Consider the following 21,505-nt stretch of genomic DNA (forward strand, 5'->3'; position numbering starts at 1 on the left):
ATAATACAAACAACTGAGACAAATGGGGGGGGGGGGGAGTGGGAAGTTGTTGACATAGGAATGATTCACAGAAATGGTGCACCTAAGGCACCTCAGGGCCTACACTTACAGTCCCACAGCACAGAAGGGTCCTAAGTGAACATCCTGGGTGAGGGGCTGTGCAAAAAAAGGCTCCGTATCGGAACCTGGCAATGGGATGCTTTCTTATTTTAAAAACATTCTGTAATCACAGACTACATGGCATGTACATGGCACAAATACTCATTATTATTATTTTAAAATAAAAAATGCATTATTCTTTTATACAACACAATGTTGCATATAGCCAAGTAAATCAGGGAAGTAGAAGCAAACTTCATTTTATTCCAGTATTCATGATTATGCTATGATGTTTATATAGTCTGACTGTGGTTGCTGTATATCAGTGGAACAGATCCCAGTAGGGCTTGCATTTGGTGCCAAATGTTGAAGGTGCCAAACGTAAGCCTTGCTTGCAGAGGAACAATCGGCAGCACACTCTGCAACTGCATTTGTTTGGAATACTGTGCACAATTCTGGTCCCCTCTCCTGAAAAAGAATATTGAAGAACTGGAAAAAGCTCAGAAAAGGGCAACCAAAATGATCAAGGTGGCAGAGCAACTCCCCATGAGGAAAGGTTGCAGCATTTGGGACTTCTAGTTTAGAGAAAACGGTTACATGATGGGAGTTTATAAAATTACACATGGCATGGATAAAGTAGATATGAGAGAGGGAGAAAAACCTCTCTGTTAACACTAGAACTTATGGACATCCAATGAAGTTGAATGTTTTAGGACAGATTTTTAAAAAGCAATTCTTCACATGGCGCATAGTCACTCTTATGGAAGGCCATCATGGACACCAACCTGGATAGCTTTAAAAGAGAGTTTGACAAATTTGTGGAGGATAATAGCTATTGGCCATGATGACAGCATCATTGGCAGTACGTCCCTGAACACCAGTTGTTGGAAACTGCAGGAGGAAAGAGCACTGTTGCACAGGACCTGAGTCCTGCTTGTGGGCTTCCCATGGGCATCTAGTTGGCCACTGTGAGGGCAGGGTGCTGATGGGCCTAATCTGCCCAAAGAGCTGGAAGTCCCCCATACTTGTTCTATCAGAAATGTAGAAGCAGTTGTAAAGCATGGGACAGCAAGTGAGGAGGAGGAAGAGAAATGTTACTTGTGTGCTTCACAACTGATGTCATGACAATCTAATTCTCCCATCCAATGGCTCAACACCACTGAGTCCAGGATCTAAAATCACTTAGCTGCACCATTGTCCACAAGACCCTCTGAGTATGTAGTGCAGCAATAAAACTGGATTTGCAAAGCTAAGCAGGGTCCTGTATGGACTGAAGCCATCCAGATAGACACTGACATTGTTCTTAAGGCAAAGGTATGATTAGAGTGCTTCAGCACAAACACAGACTGGAGGTCACCCTGTGAATTTAGCACCTCAATTCAATCCACTCTATCCTGAGCCAAGACTAGAGCTGTTGGTTTATTAACCAATTTTAAAATGTATTTTTAAGTTGGTCAATAAGCAGGTGATCAGCTAAACATTAATTATTATCACCAAAGCCTCTGTTTTCAGTACCTTTTGGAGGGAACTGAAGTTTAAAAGATTTGAATTGTAAGCTAAGCTTTACACCTACCATTTGTGACCAAAATAAATAGACTCTCAAGTATTATTTGACCTGCCTGACTTTGAGTTGTGCCAGAATGGAAGCTAGTGCAGATCCAGGGCAGTGTCCAAATATACCCAGCATGCACCTGCAAGGCCATCACATGAAACAGTAAAAATGTTACTTGGAAATCACACTAGGTTGGTAGCAAAACCCTGTACCTCAATTCATTCATCTGTAAAATGGAAAATTAAGCCACACATTCTTGAATGAGCTTCTGTCTCTGGGAGAGAAGGTATTGTTCCATTCTGAAAGTCTTGACCAAGTGTACAAGGGTTGACTCTGGTTACTTACTGGCACGGGGTGGGGGAAGCATTCTGCACACGTTCAGTATGCTCAAAGACATTGTTATTTTAGATGTTCCAGGAACTGAGGCCTGGCTAACCCTTTGCCATGAGGCTTTTATTTTAAAAGGAGTTCATGCATTAGAAGGAGCTCACACATGGCAACTTTAAAAACACTAAACCAAATACGTACATACTGTGTCTAGCTATTGAGGTTTCTCTGGATAAAGAGAAACAGAGGTGACAGTATAATGAAATAAAGCCACAGAATAATTCCATCCAGGGAAAATACTCCAGAACTCCCCAACTACCCCAAACAGAGTTTGCACTGACCATGCCAAACCAATATTGAAAGAGCCAAAAAACAGGCAATGATGAAAAATATCTGGAATAAGAAAATGCATGGAGCTTATGGTTCTATTGGAACCATATGCTCCCGCAGTGGCACAAGATACAGTTTTTAAAATAGTATGCAACTGACCTACTTGGTGAGGGGGGTGGTGAGATTTCTATCCATGACTGGTTTTTTTGAAGGAGCAGCTGAAGTGCAACCAAGCTATTCACACAATTGCCATTTAATCAGATTGCCCTGAATGCTAATTGGTTGTAAATTTTTAAAAGAAGCATTTCCCCCCTACACACACACATACACACTTGTCAACAGCAGTTGAGCCAAAGCAGAGCACAGGCGGCAGGGAATGTAGAAGCATGCAAGCAACTGGCAAGCTATATTGTAGATTTCCAAATAAAAAAGATATATGTACATATAGGAAGAACACCAGAGCTCCCTGTGTCTGACAGCAGCTAGACAAAGATGAGAGTGCTTCTGAAAGGGAAGACAGCTAGCATTTTTTTGTTCTGAACATCTGCTTAGCATTACTTTTAAGGGTTTTCTAAAAAGATTAAAAACTGCACGACATTTATATTCTAATTGGTCCCAGCCTCTACAACCTCCCCCCTCCCATCACCAACAATACTATTGCATATAACCATTGAGCCCCATTCTGACAAAGGAGGGGCAGACACTGCAGTAGGGATTGGGAACCTGTGGCCCTCCGGGCATTGTTGAACTCAACTACCATCCTCCCTGACCATTGGCCATGCTCTCTTCGGCTGGTAGAAACTGAAATGCAACAGCATCAGGAAGCTACAGGATTCTTGCTTGTTATAGATCTCATATAAGCTACCCTGGGTGCCTTTCTAACTGAAAGGCAGGATTAAAATGGTTTAAATAAATACAAAGTGATCCATAAAACCGCTCTAGTGCATTTTTGCTTTGAACAGTCCAACACAAGTGCATGCATGTACATTTAACAAAAACTTTCTGCAAGGCATTTCTAGTAGAAGTTGCCTGACTTGTGGTTTAATTACATGGATAAGCCACTTCAAGGTGTTCGACTTATCATATGTACACTCAGACTTGCAAGAGATGGCTAGGGAAGGCCGGCAGTGGGTCCAGGTAGTAGAAAATGCTTATCGTGTGAGGCAGTAGTACCTACTGCCCTGAAGCAGTTAGGGATGCAGCCCCTCAATTAGCCACCCATGAAACTAGCGGTATACAACTGCCACCCAGAGGCAAATACCCCCTTTTGGGGCAAGTTGCTCAAAATGGTGGCGAGTGTCCAGAAATGCTTGGAAAAGGTTATTTTTCTGGCTCCATTTCAATCTGGCTTTAGGGTTTGGCTTTGGCACTGAAGGAGCCTTAGCCATGTGACCTGTGCTGGGAGATGCAAAGAAGGAATGCAACCCTGTTAGTTCTCCTAGATCTCTCAGCAGCTTTTGATATCATTAACCACAGTATCCTCTTGGACTGGCTCTGTGGGTTGGGAGTTAGGAGCAGAAGCAATGTGTCTATCTCAGGGGTCAGCAACCTGCGGCCCACGGGAGTAATTTAATTGGCCCACGAGCCGCCCCCCAACCAAGCCACACACTCGGCGAGTCCCCGCGAACTGCACTAAACCGGTGCAGTGTGGCGCAGGGACTCACTTCTGCGGCACCGAAAATCGTGTCAATGAAGATGCCTGCCATTGTGGGCACGCGTGCTCACGCACATGCGCGATCTAGCCCATGGAGTGATCTCCGCTGGAGTGAACTGGCGAGGGCGGGGTAAACCTTGCCGACCCCTGGTCTATCTGCAGGGCAGTGTTCAGAGACAGTAAGGGGCAGGGCTGCTCTTTGGTCCAGTGAAAAATACGCTGTGGAGTTCTGCAGGGTTTCATATTGTCCCCTATGCTTAGCACCATTATGAAGCCACTGGAGTGCCTCTCTTTGCATTGTTCTACCTAGGCTGCAGGATCTGCCAGGTAGGGACTTTTTGTCACTCCACCAGTGAGGGGAGCCCGAGATGCTTTATGTTAGGAAAGGGGCTTCTCTGTGCAATGCTCTTCCCCTGGAAGACATTGTTCAGTTTTTGGTGCGAGCAGAAAATCCTTCTTCCCCTAAAGACCACCTCTGTGTTATAAGGAGGAGATGAAGCAATTCAGGTTGAGATCATTTTATTGAGTGATTTTATTGTATTTAAATCCCAAGAGTGCTTGCTATTAAGGGCAGGATATAAATTAACAAAATAAAGCAACTGCACATTTATTGATCTTCAAAACCAGGCTGCCTGGAAATCCTTCTTGTTTTATCTGTATCACTTCCACCAGTAACAGGGAATCCCACATGTTGTGTAGTTAAACCCACCTTGTATTAATCTTTGGGATGCCCCTTTCCTTCTGGAACTATGCCAAGGGGCGTATTGCTCCCTCTCTACAAACATTACACATTACCCTTTTAAATACAAATCCAGGGCACACCAGTGTTTTAAGCCTTGTGGCACCTTATCAACGGCAAAAGGTTTTCTAAGCTTTCATGGGCTCAGTCAACTTTATCAAATGCACAGACCTGTGACTCCAAAGGAAGTGAGCTCTAGTCCATGGCAGCCTTTTGCCTCTTTCTCATTTTAAAACCGAACCCTCGTTTGCATTGTTCTACACAGAATGAATCTGTCTTTGAGACTTTTACTTGTTGTTCGCCTGTTGTAAGGTATCAGCTCCTCCCCTGTTCCGTCCCAGACCAATCAGAGGCTGCTTCCATTTGCCACGTAAACAGAACTGCCTCATTTATCATCTCCACGCCAGCAGAGACCAAACTGTTTCGAAATACTCACATCTGGCCTTCATGTGATTGAATGGTGCTTCAGAACTGATCATATGGCACAAGAAAGCTCAAGGGAGGGGTGAGAGAGAAGCAAGGCAGGGGAAAAAGCTCAGTAATGCCCTATCCTTCTCCTGCTCCAAAAGCTATTTTTTCTAGACTGTAACCTGAGCAGAGGTATCACACATGCTCCAAATAAACAAGGCATAATTCTACATTTACACAATTGGGCTTCAAACAACATCACAAGTTAACTCTCCCTGGGAAACAGAGCCCAAAAACTATCGTCGTTGCATTTCATTTCCAGCATGATATACCTTGTGCTTAATCCTCAAGAAAGAATCCTGATCTTATTTGAGACATTAGGAATCTACAGGATTATTTTGTTTTGTCTGGGCACTTTAGGTCCAGGGGGAAGCTTCTGACTTCAGGGAGTCCAGACAGATTGCACCCCCTACCCCCTTCCCATATGGTTGCTATATTAAGACAGCGTGCATGGAGATCCGAAGGAGGTTATAATACTGCTATTTTAGGGTCCAAAGCAGTGCAGCTGGCTTCTAAAGAGAGTCTGGATAACTTCATTGCCATCAATAACATTTACAGCTATGCAAGCAAGGAGGAAATGGCAGGAATTTGGGCAAGAGTTGAGTTCCTGCCAAAGATGGGGAGGGAGCTCTGGCTCCCAACCAGACAGTATCACTTAGCTGATTAGATGCATTCGCAAGGGCTACAGAGCCCTGATGGAGAAGTATTGATCATTACTGCAAGAAAACCCAGGTTCTTAACTTCTTTTTAAATAGGCACACATTTGCTTCCTTAAATCCAAACAGCTGCAGTGAGACCTTATCATGTACTACATTGTTTCCCAAACTTCCAATAGCTGAAGCACACTTTTTCCAAATTAAACCTGGCATTGGCACACCTGAGTCCTTCAAGCTTGCATTTGGTGTGTAGGAAGGAACCCATTCCTTCAGTTTCTGCACACTCTGCTTGGCACTCTTCTTCCAAGGGCAGGTAAATCTGCTGCATCAGAAGCAGTGAAGGGTCCAATCTCCCTCATCTCAAATCATAAATAGCTCACTACTTGCAACCAGCATCTGTGAACACCCAATAAAAAGCTTGATTTTTTTATTCAAGAATTCCAACTTGGCTCACACCTCCTGCATAGTAATAAAAACAAACAGACCTGCTCTGGGAGAGGGGAAAAAAGTGAATGCCTGCTGATGCTTTTCTGAAAAATGCTTTCCCAAAAACTGATGTCCATTTTCAGGAGTGCACACTGCTATCAGGCAATGTTTTAAAAACTTTATGCATTTCAAAACCAGCTCATAGAGAACTGTGAATTGGGGAAATGCAATTATTTAACTCAATTGCTGATGAGGAGTGACGAAAAGATCGAAGCACACCTTAACCAGAGATGTGGCAGAATTACCTCCCCACTCAAGCCAGAGCAGTGAATCATGCAATGAGGCAGCCTCTTCTGTGAGTGGGTCCTTTCACAGGAAGCTTTAATTATTCAATATTATTTCTTAGATCACTTGTGGCACTATGATTTATTGTGATAAGCACAAGCCTCAGATTTGTATGTCTGCCCCCCCCCCCACACACAACACCCTGGCTAGAAGGAAGATTTCAAAAACCATTATTAAGCCATGGCTTCCTAAACCCAGGATTGTGGCTTTACACCAATGTGGTACCCTCTAGATGTTGAGGCCTGTAACTCCCATCATCCTTGACCATTGGCCATGCTGGGAGAGGGGGCTGGAGTCTGTAATGTCGAGGGAGGCACCACACTGGGTACCCTGTTCTACAACAATATGGATAAACAAGCCAGCTTCACATCTTGAAGCTGGCTCGTTTTGAGAACTGAGCATAGGTAGACTTTAAACAAAACAGGAAACTGTTGCTTACTAAAAACCAAATAAAAAGCCCTCCTGACAGCCACATGAGGAGAGCACACAAACCCAACACTCACTGCAGCTTGTGCATGTCATGATAAAACCATGGCTTATCATGAGCATCACCAAATGGCCCTCAACATTTAACAGACCATACTGTTGTCCTAAGCTCCTGGTGTATGTAGACATAATAATAATAATAATAATAATAATAATAATAATAATAATAATAATTTTTATTTATACCCCACCCTCCCCAGCCAAGGCCGGGCTCAGAGCAACATGAGTTTGGGTGAAGGGTATTATCCAAACAAGTTTTCTATACTGCATAAGCACAAGAGATTGCAGCATTTCTTGTGAGTCTGGCGGGGGGCGGGGGTTAAAATAGCCCAATGCAGATGTTCCATAAATATAAAAATATCAACACTAGGAGAAAGGAGCTGCATCCACACAGCCGTTTATTCTCTCCCCTCTCCCCCAACATTTCCCTTACTGTCAGGGCTTTTTTCCAGCCAGAACTCAGTTCCCAGCACCTCTTCGGTGGGTGCCGTTGCCATTGTAAGAGAACAAGGGAGATGTTCATGGCGACTTGAGGCACCTCTTTTTCTAGAAAAAACAACACTGCTTACTGGAGCTTACTGGAGAGCCAGTGTGGTGTAGTGGTTAAGAGCGGTAGACTCATAATCTGGTGAACTGGGTTCGCGTCTCCGCTCCTCCACATGCAGCTGCTGAGTGACCTTGGGCTAGTCACACTTCTTTGAAATCTCTCAGCCCCATTCACCTCACAGAGTGTTTGTTGTGGGGGAGGAAGGGAAAGGAGAATGTTAGCCGCTTTGAGACTCCTTCGGGTAGTGATAAAGCGGGATATCAAATCTAAACTACTCCTCCTCCTCCTCTTCTTCTGCATTATATTTCAGCTTTCACACAACATAAAAGGTACTAATGGAGATCTAGCGGAATATAGTGTAAGTTTAGCACTTATTTTCATGTCAGCCAATTCCAGAAATAAATCTGTTTGAAGTACCATCATGCAGTTCTTTCTCTGCCATTTTCATGGATGAATGATGGGGAATAGATGTATGCATGTGTGGAAAGTGTGAGGAAGTAGCAACATTGTCCAATAAAGTTTGGTTTTTTGTCACACCACGCCCACTGGTGTGAATGAAATTTAGCACAACATGCTGGTAGATCGGTCAAAAGCCACAGTTCCATAACACAACAGATACTGCAGTGTGAAAGGAGCATTAAAAAAAGGAACACAAGCATCATAAGTCAGGAAAACTAACAATATTCCTCACATCGGAAAGGAGTTTTTGAGCATTAGACTGAACATTTGCATCCAAGAACTAGATCGGATGCACTGAAAACAACGTTCCAAGTAACTTTCCTTATGGGGGAAAAGCACAACATAGCAACTTCAGGTGCTTGGGTCGATTATCGAGTGGAAATTTAGGAAGTGTAAATACTGGCAATTCTCCTGCTGATGCCAGACAGTTACCTTGTAGAAGTCATACCAGGCATACTGTAAAATTAGGAATTCCAAACACAGCAAGCCAGACCAGAGCGAGTCACATAGCAAGGAAAATATTTCCAAAGAAAAGAGTTCCAGTAGGTGTGTCAAATGCCAAATCAATATCAAAAACACAAAACCCATCCTCGTAAAAGTTCCCCCAGCAAGTCTAGTCACTTAAAAGAAAAGTGAGATCTAGATTTCTTGGCAAGATTCAGAAAACAATAAGCACCCATTTGTTTTATTTCTTAATCTGTCCTGGTGTTTTTCATGGGACTTCTTTATAGCGATGATCGCAGTGGTTTCAGTTTTGGGGGCAGGGGGGATGCACTACCAGACTGCAGCAAGAATGTTATATGCTGCTGGGTGGCAAATTCTATGTTTTTGTCCAGAAGCAAAACACATTATCATCATCATCAACAACTTTTCACCTTGAACTCTCAGGAAAGATAACAATTCAAAAATATAGTATTAAAATCAGTTAAAACAAATTAGTTAAGATAGGACTTATCCTATCAGGTGTCAAAGGAAAGGGTATTTTCTGCATTATTCTTCCAGCTACAACTGATTGAACCACTGAGCACAAGGTGTAGTTCTAATAGCACTGCACCACCTCAAATACCTCAGAGATATTTTTTTAAGTCCTCATATTAAAGTATCTCTGAGTTACCATGCCCAGCCTACCTAGCCTTCTCCCAGTTCAAGGGTTAGTTCAGATTCTATGGTAGGACTCTGAATACTGTGACGGCTGTGGCAAGTGCACCATTGTATGCACATGTGTATGTTCTATCTTTCATACTCACAGCCCATGCCTCCATAGTGGCAAAGAGTTGTGCATGGCAGCCTGGCAGAGCTAATGCACTGAACATCCCGAATAATATGGGAGCACACATTGCTTCAAAGAGTGCCGTAACATCCTTTGCTGCAAGCCAAAATCTTGCACATTGGCAGAAATTAGGTACTATGTTAACATGTTACTTTTCTCTTAGAAAACCCCAATATTTTGCTACACCCCATGGCACCGACTTTTATGTAGCAAGAAGAGACCAACAGGTAGGTCACACTAGCGAAACCACCATTTTCTTTCCTTTTTTGTTTAGGAGGAGGAGAAATCCCAAATGAGAATGGACCATAACACATGGTTTGCATACAGAAGGTCCCAGGTTCAATCCCTGACATCCTCAGTTAATAGAAACTAGTAACAGGAGATAAGAAACATCTTTACTGAGAACATGGAGGGCTGCTGCCGGTCAGAATATAGAATACTGAGCTAGATGGACAAATAGTTTGAGCTGGTACAAGGATCTCATTCTGCAAGTTATGAGTTAAAGAAAGTTGAAAACTACTGTCCTATCGTCCCCATAACACATAGTGCATTGACATACTTAAACCAGAGACGTCACTAAGCTGCATATAGAAGATAGTGTGTCATGCTTCCAATTTAACAAGCAAGTCTTTGCACACAATAGCTGCTGTATTTATGTCCATACACAATCCGATCTGGCAGGAGCCATGGGAATTACATCAGCTCCGCTCTTGGGGAATGTATCCCCTGCTTCAGTGTACACCGAGATGGGTCCTCCAGAAAATACTTGTTAAATCAACATTAAGGGTGTGTGGATGGGAGTTGCAATCCATCTGGAGGGTACAGATGCTCCATACCTGCCTTAGGGCAGGAGAGAGACATGCTGGATTACATCTCCCTGGTTCCACCTTGCCTCTCTCTGTGTGTGTGTGTGGGTGGGTGGGTGGGTGGGTGTACAAGCTTCTCCCTTTGAAACATTTAGCTGAACATTTAGCTGACGGGTAGCCAATATGATGCCTTCCAGATGTTTTGGATGACAACTTCCTTCAGGCCCAGCCAGCACAACCGATGGTCAGGAATGATGGGAGCTGTAGCCCACAACACCTGAAGGCACCACATTGGCATCCCAGAACTAGCCAAATGAAACCAGGTAAGAGAGAAGGCTTTATAGCTTTGAAAGGTAATTTCAGTGGGTAGTTTTTAACCACCCAAGCATGACAAATTGGAGCTGCCAAATTCTCTCTTCTACAATGTAATTCAAAGTAGAGGACCTTTGTCCTGTGCACACAATCACCCTACTGAGCAAACATTAGAAGCAAGTCTCACACAATAATCTATAATTATGAGATGGCTTCCGAGTACACACAGCTGTCCCCAACTGCGCCAATGTCAGCCTGAGAGCAAGAGAAAAGAAGAGACTGGTATTGAGCCGGTAACAGCTAGAGTAACCATTTTTGTTGGTTAAAGAATTATTAGATAACTTCTAGGTTCTTGTATTTACTAGGAAACAACTCTTGGCCACTAACTGTGGGACAGGATGCTATCACTGCACAGTCACACAGAGTCACCATGCTACAAAGCTCCAGCACTAAAATGCTCTGGGATTATGTCCAGAACAGACTATGTTTCTAAAGCACAGATGGTATTTTGCAGAGGGTTTTTGTTTGGGGGGCGGAGGTGGAAGAGATAAAGAATTGGCCTAATTTATGAGATGTCTGTACAGAACCATTAATTTTAAGAGGATTTATAAAGACACTTTAAAAGTGAAATAAAAGAGGGTGCCTCTGAGTTGAAAATAATTTGAATTGTGCAATTAAATCCAACACATGCAGCTCACATGTGCGTATAGTTTGCATGGTTAGTAGCTGAAGCATTAACTCAGCACTGTACACTTATGTCATAGCCATCATAATTTCAGAGAAAGGAAGGAACGCCACATTTAATACAGTAACGGCTTTCTACAGTTTTTATAAAGCACTTGTATTAAAAATAATTACTTTATAAAACATCTGCAGCCAGATCACAGTCAATTTTTAAACAATGCTTTAAAGCTCAGTGAAAATTATCAATACTAGAACTGCAGAGTTTAATCAGTGTTTTACTCCAGTACAGTGGTACCGTGGTTCTCGAACCTAATCCGTTCTGGGAGTCCGTTCGACTCCCAAAACCGTTTGAAAACCATGGCATGGCTTCCAATTGGCTGCAGGAGCTTCCTGTACTCAAGCGAAAGCTGCGTCAGACATTCGGCTTCCGAAAAATGTTCGCAAACTTGAACACTTACTTCCGGGTTTGCGGTGTTCAGAAGCCAATTTGCTCGACGACTAAGCCATTCGGGAACCAAGGTACCACTGTACTCTAATTCTCATTTAACTGTGGGATGGGGGTAGAGAATCACCATCTTTAAAGTATGAATAGCAGAATGCTATGCCCCACCTCTGTTCTGGGAACGAAAGGGGCACTATTATTCCAATGGTATGAGCTGAAAGCATTAACAGCTCATGTCCATTTTCTCTTTATGCCAACTTTTTGAAGGCCTGTTTTGAAGAAGCAGATCTACAGAAGCAGGTCTGGCTTGTTCTGCTCTGGGTTTTCCCAGCCCTAAGAAGAGAAGGCGGCTTGCCAGAAGATATAGTGTTGTTCTCAAAGCGGAGTATATGGTCAAGGACTTGGGGCCAAAATAATTTGCCAGTCACAGTGGGAGAGCCTGTCCAAAATCCCATTATGTTATAACTAGATGAAGCATAATTTGGTGGATTTTGTAAAAAAGGAGCAGGTAGTCTTTTCTTCAGAAAAAATAAAGCAAACCAGGAAGATTGAGAAATGACAAGGAAGCTGCTTCTAAGTTAGAATATACATAATATATTGATAGATATAAATAACAAAGAATAAATATTGTGATAAGTGGGTTGCAGATTTAAATGAAGATATGGTAGAGGTAGTATTGCTCCATGTGGGAGCAATACAGACATAGTTCACCACGTGGAAATCTTTTAAAGTAATAGCAAGATAGTACATGAAGCCATAGAGAATTAAAACGATTTATCTGGAGGAGAAAGCTGAATGCTGGCAATGTAACGCTGCATATTTAATGGAAAGGTCTGGTTCCACGAAAGCTTTCAATACATATATTAAGATGTGGTGCTGTACCCTCTTAGAATTTAACTGGGATATATGGAGGGTGCTAGATCAGAAATGGAAAAAAAAATGTATGGTTTACCAATAGCAGCAAAAATATTTGTGCAAGATTAGGAAAGAAACAGAAGTACAACGAATAGTGGATTGGGAAAACAGAACATTTAGAGAGAAAGAGAATTTGGACATGTTTTGGACTTAATCTAGAGATAGTTCTTAATGGGAAATATTGAAGTTACTATGCCTTACCTTGTTATGGTTTACTGATATGGCATTGAGTCTGACTGTGAACGACAGATTCAAACCTACACACTCAGGCATGAAATGCAGCTCATTCATTCGAGTCATAGTCTCAGCCTGATCTACCCAGCAGGGTTAATAAAAGATGAATGAAATGACAACTGCTATGGTTTCTTATGCTATTTACCTCTGGGTTTCATGCTACAGGCTAGGAGCCTTTTTTCAAATCCTCAGGATTTCCAGTAAAGGGGCGGGGGAGATAGTCAAAATGCCAACTATCCATTAGAATACCACTTAGTTAAATTGCAAAAATCAAGCATTCCAGCTTAGCTAGCCCATCAATGGAATTAATAAGAGTCACGTGCCAGATAAGCACAACAGCATTAGGGTAAGTCATTCCCAAAGACAAATAAGAGCTATTGCCCAGGCTCTAATTGAGGTCTCTATACCTCTATACCTCCCTTAATATGCGTGCACGCGCATACACACACACATGCACACACATGTGTGTGTTTTGTAAAAAGTCAGACCATTCATGCATCTAGCACAGTAACTGACTGGCATGAGCATCTAAGACAGAGAATGGTCTTTTCTAGTATTTTGCCCAAGTACCTTCTAAACAGATACAGTGGTACCTCGGGTTAAGTGGTACCTCGAGTTAAGTACTTAATTCGTTCTGGAGGTCCATTCTTAACCTGAAACTGTTCTTAACCTGAAGCACCACTTTAGCTAATGGGGCCTCCTGCTGCCGCCACGCCGCCAGAGCACGATTTCTGTTCTCATCCTGAAGCAAAGTTCTTAACCTGAGGTACTATTTCTGTGTTAGCGGAGTTTGTAACCTGAAGCATATGTAACCTGAAGCGTATGTAACCCGAGGTACCACTGTATTGTGGTCAAATTCTTCCTGGGATAGCCAACATGGTGCCCTCTCAATGCTGCTGGATTACAACTCTGAATTAACTCCCCTGGGGGGGAAACTGTTCCATAGCGTGGGGCTACTCCTTGATCCATCACTGTTGCTTAAGGTCCAGGTGGCCTTGTTGACTAGGAGTGCCTGTTTCTAGCTGTTCAGCAGCTACTACCCTTTTGACAGATGTAGCTTCACCACAGTGATCCATGCTCTGGTTACTTCCAGATTGGACTGTTGCCATGCACTCTACACAGGGCTGCCCTTGAAGACAGTCTGGAAGCTGCAACTTGTGCAGAATGCAGGAATAAAGCAGAACTGGGCATTTCTGGCTGGACTCAGAATATACTGGTCTTAAAGCAACTGCTCTGGTACCAATTCACTACCAAGCCCAGTTTAAATTGTTGATTTTGGCATTCAAAATCCTAAGTGACTCGGGCCCCAAATATCTGAAGACTCCTCCTCCCATATCCACCTGCCTGGATTGACGGGAGGGCGCTGCTGGCAGTACCACCTCCTTGTGTGGTTTGTGGGCTGGTGGCGCATGGGGGCTTTTTCTCTGGTGCTCCCCATGTTGTAGAATGTTATCTTCTCTGAGGTGCATCTTGTATAGTTTTCAGCATCAGGTCAAGATGCCCCTCTTTACCCAAGATTTTAAGACAGTGGATGTTTTCCCTTGTGCTGTCTTGCTGCACACCTGTTTCACTGTTCTCATTATTTTGTTTAGTTCTGCAGCTTTAACTTATGGTTTTCAATTAATTGTACTATTTTTATATGGCCTGCCCCGAGACCATTCAGTGAAGAGAGGGCTAGAAGTAGAAAAAAATAAATATATAAAGTCATCCCTGACCATTGATGTTGCCAGCTGGTGCTGAGGGCAGTTGCACTCCAAAACATCTGGATATTGCTACTTGGGACTAAGTCTCATTTAATTTAATGAGGCTCCCTTCTGAGTAGGCATTAACAGGATTTCATTGTGAACCTATTCTCCCATCTGACCCCCACAGCTGCACTTTTATTCAGCCCTGCACAATACATTTTGCTGCCTGAGGTAAAGGACAAGATAGCACTTCCACTTTCCATGTCAGCTGGAATTTTGCTTTAATAGCTGCAGCAAGATAACATCATCCACTGCACCTGAGGGCAACAGGCTAGTTCAGGGAGTACATGACAAGCTACATAGCTCACACAGCTCTGATCTTCAAGGGAAGGGAATGCCCAGAGGTTCAGGAGGAATTTGTCACCTGAAGGGACTGCCTTCCTCTGCCTAATGGTAGAGCTGGCCCTGATTTCATTTCTGAGCCATGTCTGCACTGCATAGTGCACACAACAGAGTATAACTTGTATTTATACTTTTGACCGATTAGGAGAACTTACTAGTTAGAAATTTAGGCCAATAAAGATTATAGAGAACCGAATCTTAAGGTATCTGTGCACGATGAAATTCTCACTCACACAGCAATTTCCCTAACAGCTAGTAAGAATGCAGCCATTAAGAAAACCTGGTGATGAGTCAAGATTGAATCCATGTGAGGGCAGGTGGGCCAGAACACATACAGCCAGGGTTTCTGTGCCTTTTTATAGTAGTATGCAAGATGACATTTTAGCAGGTGCAGGTTTTTCCACACTGGCACAATAAGCTGCATTTACTCTAAAACACTCCCCCCCTTAGATACAGCTAAAGGTACAGGAACCCCTTCAGGAGCACTAGACTAGGGAGGGATAGAGAAATGTGGTGATACACATGAGGGAATGGGCAATGCATGCACAAACTAAGCTTGCAAGTTCAGTTATACCATTACTATTCCTCCAGAAATAACCACGAACAATCCCTGGATTGAGACAGGGTCAGGTTAGAGTGATTCTACCTTAGCAAGAACATGAAACTAGATGGTCTTCAGGCAGCTTCCAATGCAATGCAAAACTGCAACACAGAAACCCTGCTTTTTCTGCATTTAGTATTTGTAAAACATTTCCCCATCAACTAGAGAGGGCAAGGGAGAGGCACATTTTCTGCTGAAATATACAACAGCAAAACTGTGCAGGCAACATTTTGCCTACTCAGTTACTAAATATTTTAAATACTCCCTTTCCTGCTAAATGAAATGCATTAAACACCCCCAACATTTCACACAGCAGGCAATAAAAGAGCAATTGTTAAGAAACATTTTGAGCTTTGTAGACATGATGCTACATATGGAACAAGCATGGTTTCTTACCTGATTTCCTTTTTGAGGATCCATAATCCCTGAAAAAAAGGCAACAACAGATAGACATGGTTAGGTCTTGAAGCACAGGGGAGAAAAAAGGTAGAGCCCACTTGCTCAGAAGCACGTTGTGGGCTTCCCCTCTTTTAAACTGGAGCCTGGGACCACAAGGCATTGACACACACACCCAGCCGGTGATGCACCCTCCCTTGATCAGCAGCAGCTGGTGCTTCTGCAGCAGAGCCTAACAAGCCCATGTGATCCACTAGAAAGAGCCGACCATCCACTCAAGGGAGGGGGAGAGCATATCAATTCTCCCTTCTTTAAATCAAGCTTCAGATAGAGCTGTTACTGGCTTAACCCTTTATCGTTTTCATCCAGCACAGAGGCACAAGCATGCCGGCTACTCCTTGCAAGGTTACCGCATTTGCTTCATTAAGCGATACTGTGTGACGCTTGCAGTACTATGGTTTCAAAAAAGCAGTTTGCCATCTGCATACCCCTGCAGCTTCTTCTAGTTATCTCTGCCTAACACTTGTCTGTGCAAAAGAAGAGTAGAAATGCCTGGCTTCTTTCACATAAGGAGAATAAATGCTGCTTTCTCACTTTGACTGGTTCTTTTGATTATGGGGCTGACAAGGTTTCTTTATTTCTAGAAAATATTTTATTAATTTGTACATTCACATACATAGCTGTTAAAGGAGAAGCTCTTGCATTTCCAAAGAAGGATCTTCCCACCATCACCACAACCATATGTATGCTTGTTTAGTCATTTAGTCGTGTCCGACTCTTCGTGACCCCATGGACCAGAGCATGCCAGGCACTCCTGTCTTCATGCATGCTTACTTAGAAGTAAATCACAATAAGTTCAATGGGAACTAACTTTCAAGTAGGTGTGCATAAGATTTCAGCCTTAAACATGAGAAAATGCACATTTTCCAATAGCCATTTCAATAAACTGCCCATCTATTAGTACAATGTTTTCCCTACTAGAAATGAATAACAACCTGGTGTTCCCCAGATGCTGCTGGACTCCCAACTTCTAGTAGCCCCAGACAGAATGGCCAACAGTCAGGATTATGGAAGTTGGGGTTCAGCATCTGGAAGGCCACACTTTAAGTGAAGCAGCTCTCCAAGGTCATAAATGACAATAAAGTCATTTCATGAAAACATACAAATAGGAAATTGGTTAAAGCATTCATGATTAAGAACCTGTTCCCCACCTTTTGAAGCTACTGACCATTCATAGGTGATTGGGGGGAACTGAAGAGAGAATAGAATACAATGTATGGGTGTAAACAATACTGTGAGCAGAACACCCAGTGGTACCAATGCTTCTCTTTGGGGACACAACCCCTGACTACTTATCCCCTTCCTTCTGGAGCTCTGAAATTGTTAAAATTGAGACGTTTGTAATGTTTCTAGCATTCTGACCCCTTTCCCTCTTTCGCGAGACAAATAAACCAATGAAATAAAAGTAATTAGTATCCTATTCATTTAGTAAGCTAAATCGTTGCATTGTGGAGCTCTCTTCAACATGAATCTGTTCCTTCACAATCTGGGTCAACTTTTTCCATAGACTTAGAATGCCTCTCATTGTGATGGTATATTAAGTACAAGAGCCCAAAATTCCTTGCCTCCAGCAAAAACAGGGCTTGAGGAAGGCCAAAATTTCTGAAATTCTCTCTGTTCAAGCAGAGTAGACAGAAAGAAGGGCCCTGTGTTGAGGAGAAGGGGCTGCACAGACTTGAAGCAATACTGTGATGGTATTAGAAGAAGCTACAGTCTAGTTCTACACGTTTACTGAGGAAGACTTCCCATTCTTCAATGGACTAATACCTATACCCAATATATATGGCATAAGTGCTTCTCAGCTTGCAAATCCCAATACAGTCGTACCTTGGATCCCAAATGCCTTGGTACTCGTCCATTTTGGCTCCCAAACGCCACAAACCCAGAAGTGAGCATTCCAGTTTGCGAACGTTCTTTGGAAACTGAATGTCCGATGGGGCTTCCACGGTTTCCAGTCGGAAGCTGCACCTTGGTTTCTGAACGTTTTGGAAGTTGAATGGATTTCCCAAATGGATTCTGTTCGATTTCCGAGGTACCATTGTATATTTGCACAATGAGGAACTTGCCACATCCCAATTCCAGAGATCTTCTTTCTTTCTTTCACCATGCTGACAGCCCATCAGTACTGTTGGTTGGCCCATTTCAGAGAACCGCCACATTCACACCACACATTTAAACCACTATGATGCTACTTTAGACAATTTACAGTTCCCTGCAAATAGATTGTCAAGTCACTCTGAAATGGTAGCTCTGTGAGGAGAATACAGGTCCCCTAACAACTCTTAGCACCCTTAACAAACTACAGCTCCCAGAATTCCTTGGGAGAAGCCGTGATTGTTTAAAGTGGTATCACTATACTTTAAATGTACAGTGGTACCTCAGGTTACAGACGCTTCAAGTTACAGTCGCTTCAGGTTACAGACTCCGCTAACCCAGAAATAGTACCTCGGGTTAAGAACTTTGCTTCAGGATGAGAACAGAAATCGTGCGGCGGCAGCAGTGGGAGGCCCCATTAGCTAAAGTGGTACCTCAGGTTAAAAACAATTTTAGGTTAAGAACGGACCTCCAGAACGTATTACGTTCTTAACCCGAGGTACCACTGTACAGTGTGAATGTGGCCTAATTCTATCCTTCATCTATCAGTGCCATCTCTGGGCATGATGTATTCTCCTCCTTCCTGCTCTTACCACTCCCCATTTGCTTACCCTCTTTCTCTGGACCGAATCCATACTATCAGTTAGAGGGAAAGGGAAAGATAAGTAAGTGGAAGCTGATGCTGTGTGTCCTTGCTCCTGTCACTGCTCTCTTCCTTAGCCTGGTAAAATCAGAGTGACAGAAAGGACAATCATCAGGGCCAGGAACAAGGGGAAAGAAATTCACAAGGACCCAAAAGAGGACATAAAGAAGGGTCCAAACAGGCACAAAATTTATGAATAATTGGTGATGGAGTCAGGAGGATGACATGCAAATCCATTGAATGGGATAATATATGTGTGTGAAGCTACTTTTTTGTCCTGAATGTTTTGCCTTTGAAATTATTCAACTTTCCCTGATGAAAGATGAACCTTGAGTTTGATGAGTTCATCAGTGCATTAGGATATAATATATGGCAGTGCAGCACCAGGAAAGGACCCATGCCTCATGGGGAAAGCAGTGACTATGGAATAACAAAACAGGAGGCTTCAGAGGGCAGGAACAATCAATTAAAACCACATGACCTTCCCCAGGAAAGGTCATCCAGACTGGGATATGCAACACTGATGTTTATTGCTGGCTTTTTCCTGGAAAGTTAAAGGACAAAATAGATATTGCTTAAGAATCATATCCCCCATCTGGTTCTGCTTTGCCTTGTTTATCCCTTCAATTTGTGAACTTTTGCACAAGAGACAGAATATTTACCTCACAAAGGACCTGCCCCATAAAGCAGCCTGGACTGCCTGCAGTCCAGTCTTTGAGATACATCTTGCATCAGACCAGATTTAATTTTCTCCCATTGTGAAGTTTTCATTGAGGGTATCATTTTATAGAATGTAAATAATGACAAACAGAACTGGAGAAGTTTAAAAAAACACAGTGAGGAACAACACAAAGGTGAGTCATTATTATTTTGAAATATTCATAGTAGAAATGTCTGCAAGTTGCAAAATAATGCTCATTGCATAAATCATTTAAATGCTTTTAACATAGCTGGGGTTTCATAGATTCATGACATTACACTACAAGTTTAAGCTTGCTTCACACACATTGACTGCATAGGTGCTAACCAATGCCCCCCCCCCCCCGACCTCTCTGAACTCACTCAACTCAGGGGAAGAGCTAAGGTAAAATTCGACCAAAAGAGATCCAAAATATACACATTTTTACAAGCAATTTTCTTCAAAATAATGCATTTTTATGTTATTTTCATTAATATGCATTTCTTTGATCACTTTACCTCAAAATATGGATTTTTTTGTAAACATTTTTGGCAGAAGAACTGCATTGCAAAATTTGGAGAAGTGAGAATTTGGAAGCATGGCACTGTTTCATTCCTTGTGTTGTTTCAGAAAGTATGAATTTGGTAGCCTTTGCTTCAAATATGAACGGGGGGGGGGGGGATTCTCAACCATCCCTAGATCAAAGCAGGAATCAGTATTTGAATGGTGTAGCCAGACTTTTTAAACCGTTTGTCCTCACTGGTAGGAGGGTGTGCACACTTGAGAACCACTTCAGGCAGTAAAATGTCTTGGGCCAGCAGTAGTCAAAAACCCTGACCAGCACTAGCTGTAGATTTTTAGATCACTTTCATGATGAAAAAATAGAATTGTGGTTCTAAAATAGCTGCCTTTTTAGTGCTGAGTCCTAAACCCACTCACACACATGCTCTGGAATGATTAATATTTTTGTGGTTTTTGATTAGTTAAGGTCCCTTGTTCATAATTTCAAAGGCAGTCTTGATTTATCAGGTTTCCTAGCACCATAACACCAGGGGCCCATTTCCCTCTGAAATGGCACAGTGACTTTTTGCAATACATAATTACTGGGATTATCCTATATCCTACAAGAGAGAGAAATGAAGCCAATTGTCAAGGTTTACAGTCTCCATTTTTCTTCTCAACAGTCATACAGTCTCTCTCTTGGTATACGGTTAGTATTAGCGATGTCCCTTTGATCTTGTGCATTTGCTGCTCATTTTTCTGAGCTATACTACTCCAGAAAGAAGCTGTAGTGTTGGCACTCTATCATTTCTTTATATAAGTTGTTGCCTGATTTAATTTAACACGTGCTTCCTGGTCATATTCTATTTGCAGTTACAAAAGGAAACACAAAGACAACTCCTTATCCAACATGGCTAAAAGCAGAGTTCATGCACATCAAAATAGATCCTATAAAACTACATACAGTTGTGGGGAAAACACCAGAACAGACTTCCTAGAGGTCAGGCACTACCAGCTTTGATACAGCTTTTGCATAAAAGGCTATGTTTTCATAGTTCTATCAGGCTATAAGATGCAATCCAGACCAGTTCTCATAAGTATTAAGCATGTCAGGACATATGTTGGCATGCTCCAGTATGTGCTAAGCTTATACCAGAGGCCTCCCATAACCTGTTTGGCAGTAATCCTATGAGATGGCTATCAGGCACTTCACTTTTTATGTATAGTTATGCATATCCATCTGAGAAAACACATTTTCAAATGGACATCTTTCTAACTTTCTGAACAAAAAATGCCACCTGCGTTTTGCTAGCAGCTTTCCTGGAGATGTGACTCTCTTAGCACTAAGTAGCTACTTTATATTCAACATATTTCACCTGTTATTTCCATAGATATAAAGTCCCCATGTCCCATATGCGTCTTGGTTAGGGATAGAGTACTCTTGCCCAGTGGTGGTAGACTTCAGATTTGTAGGAGCTGCTCTTATTTTATTTTACTAGCAGCCAAAGATCCACCAACCAGAGCCTGGTACAAAAGGCATACACTGAATGAAAGAATTCTGAAGCCAGGAATTTATTCTGAGTGCCCTTCCATGCAACAGTCCACTCCTGGTATCCCAAGCTTTCTGCATTTCAGCAATATGATTTAGGGTGGTGATAGGAGGGGATCATTTTGCATATCAAAAATCCTTACC

The 21,505-nt window shown here is 42.5% G+C and overlaps 1 protein-coding gene and 1 long non-coding RNA gene across 30 annotated transcripts in view; one reads left to right on the forward strand and one right to left on the reverse strand.

Moving 5' to 3' along the window:
- The window catches only part of SH3PXD2A (SH3 and PX domains 2A), a 250,465-nt gene that overhangs the window by 86,080 nt on the left and 142,880 nt on the right, over window positions 1–21,505 (reverse strand). For 13 of the 14 annotated variants that reach the window (XM_083441520.1, XM_083441519.1, XM_083441524.1 and 10 more), the window contains one exon: window positions 15,836–15,864. In XM_083441520.1, the coding sequence (XP_083297646.1) occupies window positions 15,836–15,864 (29 nt within the window). Of the gene's footprint in view, window positions 1–15,835; window positions 16,005–21,505 lie in introns of those variants that run through there. The other variant, XM_083441514.1, reaches the window with a different exon arrangement.
- LOC310678178 overlaps window positions 19,315–21,505 on the forward strand; it is a 38,311-nt gene continuing 36,120 nt past the window's right edge. For all 16 annotated transcript variants that reach the window (XR_014511654.1, XR_014511655.1, XR_014511656.1 and 13 more), the window contains exon 1: window positions 19,315–19,486. This is a non-coding gene — a long non-coding RNA (uncharacterized lncRNA). The remainder of the gene's footprint in view (window positions 19,487–21,505) is intronic.

The sequence above is a fragment of the Podarcis tiliguerta genome (assembly GCF_965153285.1).
Source record: "Podarcis tiliguerta genome assembly, chromosome: 5".
In the NCBI taxonomy this organism is placed as follows: domain Eukaryota; kingdom Metazoa; phylum Chordata; class Lepidosauria; order Squamata; family Lacertidae; genus Podarcis; species Podarcis tiliguerta.